The sequence below is a fragment of the Palaemon carinicauda genome, chromosome 11 (genome assembly GCF_036898095.1).
Source record: "Palaemon carinicauda isolate YSFRI2023 chromosome 11, ASM3689809v2, whole genome shotgun sequence".
Classification (NCBI taxonomy): Eukaryota; Metazoa; Arthropoda; class Malacostraca; order Decapoda; family Palaemonidae; genus Palaemon; species Palaemon carinicauda.
Window position 1 is genome coordinate 106166837 of NC_090735.1, and position 12500 is coordinate 106179336.

The window sequence follows — 12500 nt, forward strand, 5'->3', positions numbered from 1 at the left end:
GTTGTAGCTTAGCAATCAATAATAATAATAATAATAATAATAATAATAATAATAATAATAATAATAATATTTTTTTAAGCTAGAGATTCAACTCCAGTTATATTAATACGTCAAAGATACACACTTGATACAGACATAATTATAAATGGAAAGAAATATTAACCCTCTAAAGATCTGATGACGCATGTTGGCGTAATCCGTTTATATTACCCGAGTGCACAGATGAACAGATGACGTACCATCCAATACTTATTTTGTGGATATTATCTAAGGTAAATGATATTTGCATCTGATTACGGCCAGATGCCGAGGCAGAAAATGGAGAGCAGCGGTATATTGACGGGATATTGGCTTGTTTTCTTTGCAAAAAGAAAAAAAAATAATAATAATACACTTTGCAGGCATGTAACTATGGTCCCTCAATTTCTGGTTGCCAATGACTGCAGACGATGTTACAGAGTTTTTGAGCCTCATTGTCCTTAATAAGGTCATTCAAAAACTACCAATGGGGGAGTATTGATGAACAATTGAGCTATTCTATAATCCGATATTCATGAAAATTATGACCTCGTAGGATTTTACAGACTGTAACATACTTTCACGTGAGCAATAACGCTGTGATCCTGCATGGCAACATTAATTGTCTTAGGAAAGTGCCGTCTTTGCTTTAGGATTGCTCAATTTCTGTCCAACAATACATATCAGCATTTTTATTTATGTGTTATGTAGATTTATTCAGCTTTCTAATGCAGTTTTCAGTTTCTTTCAATTTTCACTCCATTGTTCACTACGCTACAGAACATCATAAGTAAGTTGACTCATGAAATGATTACTCACTGTAATTAATCTAGCATCTTTTGATAAATCACCAATCATTTGCAATAAAGAATATGTCAAAATCATTGATACAGCGTGCCAGGCGATTCATTATTACACTGTTCCCATGTATAATGAAGTTCCCCAACATAATTATTATATTTTTTGATTTTTAAATATCTTACGTTTTTTACTAACTTATCAGGATTTCTTTGCTTTTTTAAAATACTTTTAAGCATTCCTCGATATAATGCAATAAACCAGAAATTCATATCTGTTATAGTGAGGCCATACTGAGGCTCAGAAGATATTTCACTGCGGTTGTGTAAATTTTGCTCCCGACTAAGAGTTGTTAGGATGACAAAGATATTGTTCATGGGTGGAGTATGTAAAGGGTTAAAAAAAATCAGTCAAATAAAAACTCCCGAAGCTGTTCACTTCATCAGAGGATGGATAACACTTTTCTAGTTGAAGATTGTTGCAGATTATGGAAATTTCTGAAAAGAAAATTAAAATAATTTCTAATATTGGATCAAATGTGTCTCCCAATTATTTTTATGTGATTTTCTTTTCGTAATAGCTTAAGACAAGGCATAATCCAGATATATTTTTGTGTTTAAAACTAGTCCAAGGCGTCTTATATAAATTTCCTAACTTAAAAAATATTTTTATCTTATAACATGTTTAATCTCAAATCTGATGTGATGTAACTGAGAAGTTAAAAATTATCCGTAGAATTTTAGGAATTTCTTAAAATACCAAAGTGTCTTTAATGCTTAATACTGTTTACATTAATGGCGAAACGTTGATATTATATCGACATTTCTTTTCATGATATAATGGACTCTGGAAATTGATAACAAATCTCATAAGTCGATTTTTTTTTCACATATTGCAGTAATAAAGGCAATAGCGTAGCTGTGATTTTATTTTCATAACGGAAGTCTAAAATTGTCCAAATTTGAAAAGAAACTAATTTACAAAAAGCTTGAAAGCTATTCCATACACAAATAAGTTATGTAACTATATTTATGTCAATGTAAATGTTTATTACCTTGAAATTATGTGATACTGCCCAAGTGATTCAGAACATTGAGAACGTGAGAACATTGTTTCACTCCTCTGGAATTACCAACTTCATTTCTCACCACTTAGCACACATCCAAGTGTTTGCTTCTCCGTCTAGTGTCACTTGCCAATACTTACATTGGCAGCCCATCATCATCTCCATCTTTGTGGAGTAACTCTGTTGGATGGAGATAGGGGTGTCGTAAGCTTATCTTTTAGTGTTAACATTGCCTTCCCTTTACTGACAATGACACCCTGCATCTTTATTCCTATCATAAATGATAATACATACATACATATACAAATGTGTGTAAAAGTTATTAGAGAGATAATTATTATATGTCATCGTCATTAATGCCGATTTTGTTCGTTGTCTCATGATTAATGAATATGTAATGACTAATCATTCATCAAATGTGATTCGCTTATAAATGGTGACCTACGCCACATGAATAATAAATCTCGCTTTGATAATAATTCTCTTTTTTATTTATTTATTTTTTGTTGCTAATATCTCATGTAACCCCTTGTATAATCAGCCGATGCAAAGATATTTAATAGCGACAAATTTATACTATGTACTATGATCTGCTTGGTGCAGGTGTGTGTAAATCAACTGGATCGAATATAAATATTTTTCTCTTATTTTTAGCTCCTATACTATTATGCGTTCCCACATTGGTTATCTGCAAGTCTTTGTTTATAGATAAGCGCATTAAAATCTTCCAACACAACGACTGTTATGGAAAGAGTAAAGTAATTACCACCCAATTACATTAGATGCTTTAATTTTTGAAGCTATAATATAGTTTCATATCACGTGAATCTGTCGCATAACATTTAAACCACGACCTTTATTAATGCTTTTAAACTTACAAACAAAAGAGTCGTCAATGGAACCAGCGCTACGGTAGACTCTGTTCTTCAAAAACTATATTTCAATGGCAAGTGTTTTCAACAGAAATAATTCCATTTATACAAAGGCTATTCTGAGTACAGGAATGTGTTCGGCTAAGAAAGCAATAATTGACTTAATAATTCAAACTTTGTCTAGACGCCGAACATTCCTTTCCCGAGAGAATTCTTTTGTATCGTGGTTTTTATGGGAGTTATTTTCTTCACTGCTATTGTGTGATCTTCATTTAGTTTAACGCTTGTGTCCCAAGCCTCAATTGTCGTCTTATATCAAAACGTCTGCGTTTCTTCCACCTCGCGTTCCTTTCACGTTCTATAAGGTATAATTCCTTTTCATCACGCATTTCCGCCCATGTTGGCCCTAATATCCCATTGTATGCTGCCCTAATTATTTTTCCCTTCCGCTCTATGAAGTGAGGCCGATGGGAACTTGTGGACGTGGAGGGACCACAAAAAAGCTCTTTTGTCTTACTGGGTTTCACGTCTCCCTCTTGGACTGGGTTCTAATTTAGCTTTTGGTAAGGAAAGTTTCCATCTTTAGGAAAGATTTTTGTCGTAATATGTGTGTGTCCAATTTTTCCCCTCCCCTTCTGACTCGAGCTTTGTCGAAAAGATGGTTGTTTGTTCCTTGATTTGTTGGAGTAAGTCCCTACCCCCTTCCTTTCCTCCTTCTCCAATCTGACTTGCTCTCTTTCTGATGTGATTTATGGATTTATCTTATACTTGTTTGTGGCTAATGGAGAATATCAAGCGATTTAAGAAAATATCCAACGTGTAGATCGTTCAGCTTACATGTGTTTTCACCGATTCAATTTGTATTGTAAAGAAATTGGGTGAAACTCCATTTCAATATTATATCAAACAAATTTTTATCTATGATGTGACCATGGCTTTTGTGACTGCACAATATATTGTTAAACAATTGCGTCATATAAATTGAACTAGGCAAGGTAAGTGGAATTTGGTTTAAAAATTGTGAATAATTCAAACACAGCACAACCTGCTTAAATTGGCTTCATTTAAAACGAGGTGCCGGCTAACTGGGTAAATATTTTCTGCCTTTTTACTCAGAAGCTGTAAACTTTACATTTTCCAGTAAGTGTTTTCCTTTTAGGATAAGGTTGCCAGTGCTATGCATGTCCCAGGGATGTTCAAGGAGTATTATTAAGGCGATAGTCTCCTATGCAAATGTATATATATTGTCAAACCTGGCTAATCGTAATTTTGGTAAAGTTAATTTTTTTATTGCTGTCTGTTTATCATTAGATATACTTACATGGAAACGCACACACCTAAGTGTGTGTATATATATATATATATATACATATATATATATATGTATATATATATATATATATATATATATATATATATATATATATATATATATATATATGTGTGTGTGTGTGTGTGTGTGTGTGAGTGTATATACACACACATATATATATATATATATATATATATATATAAATATATATATATATATATATATATATATATATACATATATATATATGAGTGTGTGTGTGCGTGTGTATGTATGTATGTATGTATGTATGTATGAATTTTTAGATGTGTTCTTGCACATGTAAACAAATATGTTAGGACACATAACTTTTATAGATGGATATATATATATATATATATATATATATATATATACATATATATATACTGTATGTGTATATATATATATATATATATATATATATACATATATATATATACTGTATGTGTATATACATATATATATATATATATATATATATATATATATATATGTGTGTGTGTGTATGTATGTATGTATGTATGTAGGCTACACGTGTGTGTGTGTTTATACATATAGATTATAAATCTGTTTATGTTTCTTCTATAGTGTGATAGTGTCCTGCTGTGGTTATAAACAGTTCCTCGTAAATTAGTTTCTTCACTGATAATATTACATTTTCAATGAATGATGAGAAAATTTCAGATGTAAATATTTATGAATGTTAGAATTTTATTTTTTCAAAAAATATAATATAATGTAATAATCATCAAATTTGTTTTTATTAGTAATCTTATTTTTTTTGAATCTTCGATCACAGTATTTTTCATCTTTCAATATAAAGAAATGAAATCTGACAATAAATGTAATGAACATATCATTCGTTTTAAGGTGGTCGAGTAATACAGCACTCACAAAAAATGCCAAACGTCAGTGGAGAGAGAGAGAGAGAGAGAGAGAGAGAGAGAGAGAGAGAGAGAGAGAGAGAGAGAGAGAGAGAGAGAGAGAGAGATTGTGTGCAATAAGAGCGGAATGTCAGGGACAGAAACGTATTTCTCTCTTTAGTCTTCTCTCCTTTCCATGAAGTGACGCTTCTAGTCGGAATTAAACTATCATATAAGGCTTATCTTTGATAAAATTTTAGTTTCAAATGAATGCCTATAGCAGTAAATAAACGATTGTATTCTCGTAGCATTTATTAATAGTCATGTATTTTAGATTAGCGATAGTACTACGCATATATAATGTCCGAAATCTTACAGAGATTTTGAACAAAATCTACAAATGATAACCCACATGATAAGGATTGAAATAATTACCATTAGAATAAGTGTGCTACTAAAAATTATATTCTTAATCATTATATTATTCAGTTTAAACCAAAATGCATGTCTATGATCTTTAGCCTTATTTATCCGTGTTTGGCATCAAAATTAATAACTTTTCAACCCCTCTCTCTTTAAGCATGTTGGACTTTGATATCAATATTCGTATTGCTAATCTACCAGATTAACCAACCCCCTATGCCTATATGATATTGCCTCCTCGAGCAACTCTCGAAACTTCGAATTCCAAAGGGGATTAATGTGTCTTAGAACGCGACATTTTATCTCGTAAAACAACCCTTTTGGACTAAAAAATTTCCCCTCTACGGTCGAATTTCGTCTACAGGATATAAAATTTAACCTACTTGAAGAAACACAGGTTGATAAGCCGCCATCCTTTTCAAGATCGCCTGCCAATGCTTCACTTAAATCCCTACCCTTTTCGAAAGCTAAATCCTTTGACACAGTTTATCTTTCTGAAATTTTTACCTGACCCTTGATCATACCAGATTTCTAAGAACTTATCCAGTCCTCTCAAGTACAAGATTAAAACCATCTACTTCAATGCTTTCTCCATTCTAATCGGATTACCATTCCCTTGACAGCTAAGTTTATTAATGCTATTAATGCTATTAAACTTACAAACAAAAGAGTCGTCAAGGAAACCAGCACTTCGGCAGACTGTTCTTTAAAAACTTTATTTCAATAGCAAGTGTTTTCAACAGAAATAATATAATGAAAATATCATCAAAGCTGTGTCAATATCCAAGCACCACCATCTCTTGACATTCCTACCCAATTGTGTCCATTCATTCCAGCTAGGGCGCCATTTTTTTGCCATGGCCCATGGACGCATCCATTGGCTGACCTTACAATCTCATCCTGTCAAAACGGAGACAGAAAACACCACCTAAGAGAATGTACATCCCCCTCCTACCCTACGGACCGACCAAGGGAAAGCCAACAGGAAGTGTTGGCTTTAATACGCTACGAACGAACGAACTCCTCTTACCGGAATACGGACATTACCTGGGACTATGAAGTCAACAATTTGTTCTACGTCACTGGAAAATTTTATTTATCATAATTCTTTGGGATTTTAACTGTGTTTAATTAGAATAAGTCAACAATTATTCAACGTCACTGCAAATTTTAATTTATCAGAACTCTTGACTGTGTTTAATAAAGATAAGTCAACAATTCGTTCAACATCCCTGCAAAAATATGATTTATCATAACTCTTTGTGAACATGGCTGTGCATCTGTGAATAATTTGATAAGAGTGAGTTAATGTTTTTGTGCATATTTCTGCCTTAACAAAAGAATAGCCTTCTATTTTGAACCACCCCGCCTCCACCACAGGTATCTCTATGGTTAATCTAGAGATTAGTCCTTCACATCCCTTTCTATATAGATCCATTGAAGTTAGAGGATCAAGGTTGCACACATTAGAAGGTACACGGTGCTCCCTTTTGATAGTGGGGCAAAAAATTTACCCTCTTTCTATAGGCTTCAGGGTCAGTCCTCAAGGAAGTGGTGCCCTAACAAATCATCATTTCTTAAACTAGTCCGGTGCGAATCGGATCCAAATCAGGACTTGAGGAAAACCCACAGTACTCTCAAAAACAAGGGAAACAGTAAAAGAAAATCTTTAACAGAGACTGTGATATAAAGGAAAAAAACTATAGCCACGTGAAGAATCAACGCACGAAAAAAAAGAAAGGAAAAAAATACCTCCCTCCCTCAAGACACCCAGATCACCACCCCCAAGAAACCTTGCAGCTTTCAAGAAACTCCTCCAATTGCCACCCTTGAGAAACCAACACGCTGCTTGAAAGTAAGTGCTGTCCGTGAAACCACGTGACAACACAAAAGAAGTTTGGAATGCCAGAATCCTTTCCTTTCCTCTAAATCCTTCAATTTGACCTCCTCCTGTTACTCGATCTTTCTACCCCTTTTCCTTACACCCTGTTATTTATTTGTGATGTCCAAACAACTTTTATATAAACCATATATAAATCTTTGCTCTATTCGCTAAGTAAATCAAACCATTTCTATCTTCCACTACATTATCTGTGATGTCTCAGTAAGATTAAAAAAAATACATAAAATTAAAACCATAACCTTTGTTCTACTCTATTAAATAAATCAAACCATGTTTGTCTTATCTTATGCTATGTTATTTGTGATGTCCCAGAAACATTTATCATATATATAGAACGTAAGATTAAAACCTTTGAATTACTCACTTTTGATAGAATAAACACTGTTGTGCCACACTCAGTCGCTTTATAACGCTGATGACATAAAATTCTTAAGTGCCAGAATGGAGCAGATTATAACCTCTGAATTCCGCTCTACTCTGCGACTCTATCTACCCACGTTCTACGTTAAGAATAAAAGAAAAAAAAATATTTTTGATGATCTTGTTTGTATAATTTTCAGTCAAGGTGATAAAAAATTTATTTGTTACATACGAGTGTGTATAATGGAGTTTTAAACATTGTCAATGAACCTTGAAGAAAATATAATGAGTGAAGTGTATTTTAAAGTTGCCTGCCTCGCTTCAAAATTTGGGATCTTCTCAGGATATAAACATTCTCCTCTCAGATCAACTCACACATGCCTTGCCAAAAAACGAATGTGCTCTAACCTAAATCACACCCAAAATCCAATCACACACGTGAACCCTGCAGCCTTCAGCCACTTATTCAGTGATTTGCTTCTCAAAACTTTAAATTAAACCTGAGTTTAATCACTCTATTGGTTTTTGTAGTCATTTCTTTCCCGATTGACTAGTGTAAACCTAAACTTAATCACACACGTAACTCATGCAACCTTTAATCTCTTGCTCAGTCATATGCTGCCTCTATCCCATATTCTGTGATTAGCTGCTCAAAACGACTAACCCTACAATCACATTCATGATTTCATGCCCCCAATCACGTAATCCGTGATTCGCAGGCTTTGTGATTTGCTGCTCAACTTTAATCTAAATACAATCATATGCTTGAGTCTCGCATCCCCAATCGCACACTCAGAGATTTGCTGTTCAGCCTTTAAAACCTTAATCCAAATACCATCACATTCATGATTCTCGTAGCCCATATCTTATACTCTGTGATTTGCTGCTCTAACTTATTAACCCTACAATCATATTTGTGATTTCACACTCAATCACATACTCCATGATTCGCAGCCCAAACTCAGAGCTCTGCTTGCACAAACTTGTAACAATGTAAAAAATGAGTGAATCCTGCTCAGAAGGTCCCTCACGGACCCCACCAACTTCACCTTCTTAACGGTTCACACCCTCATCTAAAACCAGAGGCGAGACTGACCCTGCTCCTGACAACGAACCTGGCTTGCAACAACACCAATCAGACAAACTCCTCGTTCAACCTTTCATTAGCCCTACCTATATAAAGAAGATCCAAGATCTGCTCAGAGATGTGAAAATCGAGCTCCTCATCTTCAAGTATTACCCAGAACTTGACTTTAATAAGGAGAAAACCAACCAGCTCAACGGGTACCTCTCAGGCCTTTTGTAGTGACAAGACATTGCTTGCCAACATCCTGCAGGAGGAAAACATCATAGAACTATCCGAATCTGTCCAGTACAGTTATATACAACTCACCTGCCTCGTGGCACACTGTGTCAGCATACGCTTTCCCATTCCACTCGCTTCAACCAACATCGTCATCACAGGGCCAGGGCCTGATCCCGATCCCACGTGTTTGATGGCCAGATTGAATCGTGGCACTCCTGATGGTCCTCACTCTAGGTCTTATTTCACGACAAGGAATACGACGAACACCACAAGTTTGCTGCGTACAGAAATTTGTAACTCCATCTACACCTCCAGTAAGGACCAGTCTGAAAAGAGCATTCTGAATTCTACGCACAGTGGCTGAATCTGGAGGAGCATTATCCCAGCCTTACAGGCCACGAGTATACCTTGCACATTCTCTGAGAGGTCATCATCGAAAGAACTCCAACCGAAGTCTTGTCCAAAATATTTTATATTTGTCAAAATGAATACTACCCTCAAGAATTTAAGAATGAGCCTAAATACCTAGTGACGTCAGATGCAGCAGTTGAGCTATCATTCGGCCAGTAGGAGAACCAGTACTCCACCCGAAAGGCATGTGCGTCATCGTACCAAAGCTGAGACTGAGCTGTCTCATGGCTCTGTGCCAAATCAGGACTACACCAACCAGCCACCAGACCACATTGACCACCCATCAGTCCCACTGCCCCAGCGGCAGCCCAGGCCTCAACACTCCTACCAACCACCTTGCCTCGCTGACCCTCCGACAGCCACGCTGCGGCAACAGCCACATACAGTATGTTCGTAGAATACTCTGGTGTTAGACCATATAATCCGTGTCTGTTTTATCAAGGTACAACTCACAGACTAACTGTCTACCCAAACTAGGCTAACCTCAACGAACGCAAAGCCAATCTATAACAACATGTTCGTTTAACCGAATGTGGTGCCTCTGACCACAACACCAACAATTGCAACACCTCAGTTGTTTGCGAGGAGTGTCCCAGCCTTCCAAGCGACTCATTGAGGACCGGACTCTTCTCTTAGAATGCTGCTATGACCCTGCCCAGTCACCTGCCTACCACAGCCCCTGCACTTCCACCTTTTGTTTCATCCACGGAGAATGCCCCATGCATATGCGCGGTTTCCTTAACTTAGGAAGCCAACGCACTTTCATTACGTCCGCTCTAGCTAGCTGCCTTGGTCTGTGTCCCTTCATCGTGAGTCCTTGATACTCAACTCATTCACTACGAGGGGACATGTTTAGGACTATGCGGTAGTTAAGGTGCCTCTCTGTCTTAGCCAGTATCGCCGCACCGTCTATGTTCTCGTCACCCCTTTATCCGACAGAAGCATTAGTGTCCCAGGAATCATCACTTTCGCCGACCATTTGAGGGGCCGCGGCGTCAAACTAGCGGACACTGAGATACAACATATCACGCTCAGTGGAATCAACCTCATCACTGGCCTGACCATTATGCCTAATTTGTCATTGGGTCTCACTTCATCAACAATGCCAAACTCCTTGCATATTCCGTTGGAGCCATTATCTTCGGCACATTGCCCACCTGGACACATTCCTGCATAGATAATGTTCAACTAGGATGCAACTCCATTGCTGTGCACAGTATATCAGTCGCGCTGTCTCAACGGCCACCCAGCCATCTACTCTAACTCACAGCCTTTGCTGCCACTCAGCCCTCTGAACTCTGCCTAGTCAGCTCATTGTTCTAACCCGAAAACAGTCCTGCCACCTCGTCTGCCGACTAGCTCTCTACCCTCTAACCAGCTGCCACGCCACACTGCCCCACCAATAGTCGGGCCGTCAGGGCCGCCAACTAGTTCTGTACTCTCTAACCCACCGACTGAGCAGCCACTAAATCCTCTGAACTCGGTCGAGTCAGTTAGTTTCTCTAACCCGATAAGATTCGTGCCACCTTGGCCGCCGACAATCTCTCTACCCTCTAACCAGCCACCATACCACATTGACTCACCAACAGTAGGGCCCCCACGGCCGCCGACTAGTTCTCTCCTCTCTAATCTGCCGCCTGAGGGGTCACCCAATCGTTTGAACCCTGCCCAGTCAGTTCATTATTCTGACCCGATAACAGTCGGGCCATCTCGGCAGCCAACTAGCAATCAACCCTCTTCCCAGCTGCCACGCCGCGCTGTCCGCCCTACGGGCACACCGCGTAAAAAGCCACTTAATCCATTGAATTCTGCTCAGTCAGTTCATTTCTCTAACCAGCCAACAGTCACTCCACATCGGCCACTGTATAGCTTTCTACCCACTAGCCAGCTGCCACTATACGCTAACTCACAAATAGTCGCGCCGTCAAGCCTGCCGACTGGCTTTGTACTCTCTAACTCGCTACCACAACGAGTTAAGCCACATGAGATGTCAATTAGCCCCCAACACTCCAAAAAACTGCTCCGCTACACTGGCCCTCTGTCAGTCAGGCCACGACGACGGCCAACCAGCCCTCTGCCTCACCTGACCACTGCGCAGCTTTGCAAGCTGAGATCCTCCGGCATGAGGCAGACTCCTCTGAGGAAGAGTTCTAGAATCTTCTATGCCTCCCCCATAGTTGAAGATGTGGTGGATTTGTTCGGGCAGCACGTCCTAAATGATTGCCACTGAAGCCTGTAGAAAGGGTGTCAATTCTTTGTACCACAATCAAAATGAAGACACTAAATACAATGGCCCGTTTATCACAATATACTTTTCTAAGGTGTGCACCCTTGGTCCTTTAACTTTGATGGAAGTATAAACAAAGGGTATCGAAGGACCAATATCTAGATTGACCAAAAAGTAGAGGGGGGTGGTCACTTGAAGAGTTTCAAAATAGATGGTCATTCCTAGTTAGGCCAGAAATACTCACAGGAACATTAACTCATTCTTATTAAATTATTCAGACATTCACAGTCACGTTCGTAAAGAGTTATGATAAATCAAATTTTACAGTGATGTGAACGAATGGTTGACTTATTCTTACTAAACAGTCAAGTTCACAAAGAGCTATGATGAATTAAACTTTGCAGTGATGTTGAATGAAATGTTGACTTATTCTTATCTAAGACAGTCAAGTTCACAAAGAGTTAGGGTAAATTTGGTCTTTTCTTCTCGGGTGTTGACCTTAGGAAGGGGACATAAATTCTCCTAGGCGGTGTCTTCTGTCTTAGTTTCGACAGGATCAGATTGTAAGGTCTGCCCATGGATGCGTCCATTGGCCACGACAAACAAAGTGGGGTCTTTTCTGGATAGAGTGGATATAATTGAGTAGAAATACTAAGAGAGGGTATGGTAATTATAAGATTTTAAAGATACGGGTTAAGAAATTTAGCTCGAGGAAATATAGCTGTCAAAGGAATGGTAATCCAAATTCAATGTAGGAATCATTGAACCGTATGGTTTTGATTTTTACCTAGAGAAGACTGGATGAGTTCTTACTAATCTGGTATGGTTTAGGGTCAGGTACAAGTTTACAGGGAATGAATTATTTCAAAGGCTTTGGCCTTCGGAAAGGGTAGGGATTTAATTTAGGTATTCGCGGGTAG

The 12500-nt window shown here is 37.8% G+C and overlaps 1 protein-coding gene across 1 annotated transcript; it reads left to right on the plus strand.

Annotated features, from left to right (window-relative positions):
• The first annotated feature begins 9480 nt into the window (after window positions 1–9480).
• LOC137649424 (uncharacterized) lies at window positions 9481–11583 on the plus strand. The gene is made up of 2 exons (XM_068382411.1): window positions 9481–9738; window positions 10660–11583. The coding sequence occupies exons 1-2, from the start codon at window positions 9481–9483 to the stop codon at window positions 11581–11583; spliced, it is 1182 nt and encodes a 393-aa protein (XP_068238512.1).
• The last annotated feature ends 917 nt before the right edge of the window (window positions 11584–12500 follow it).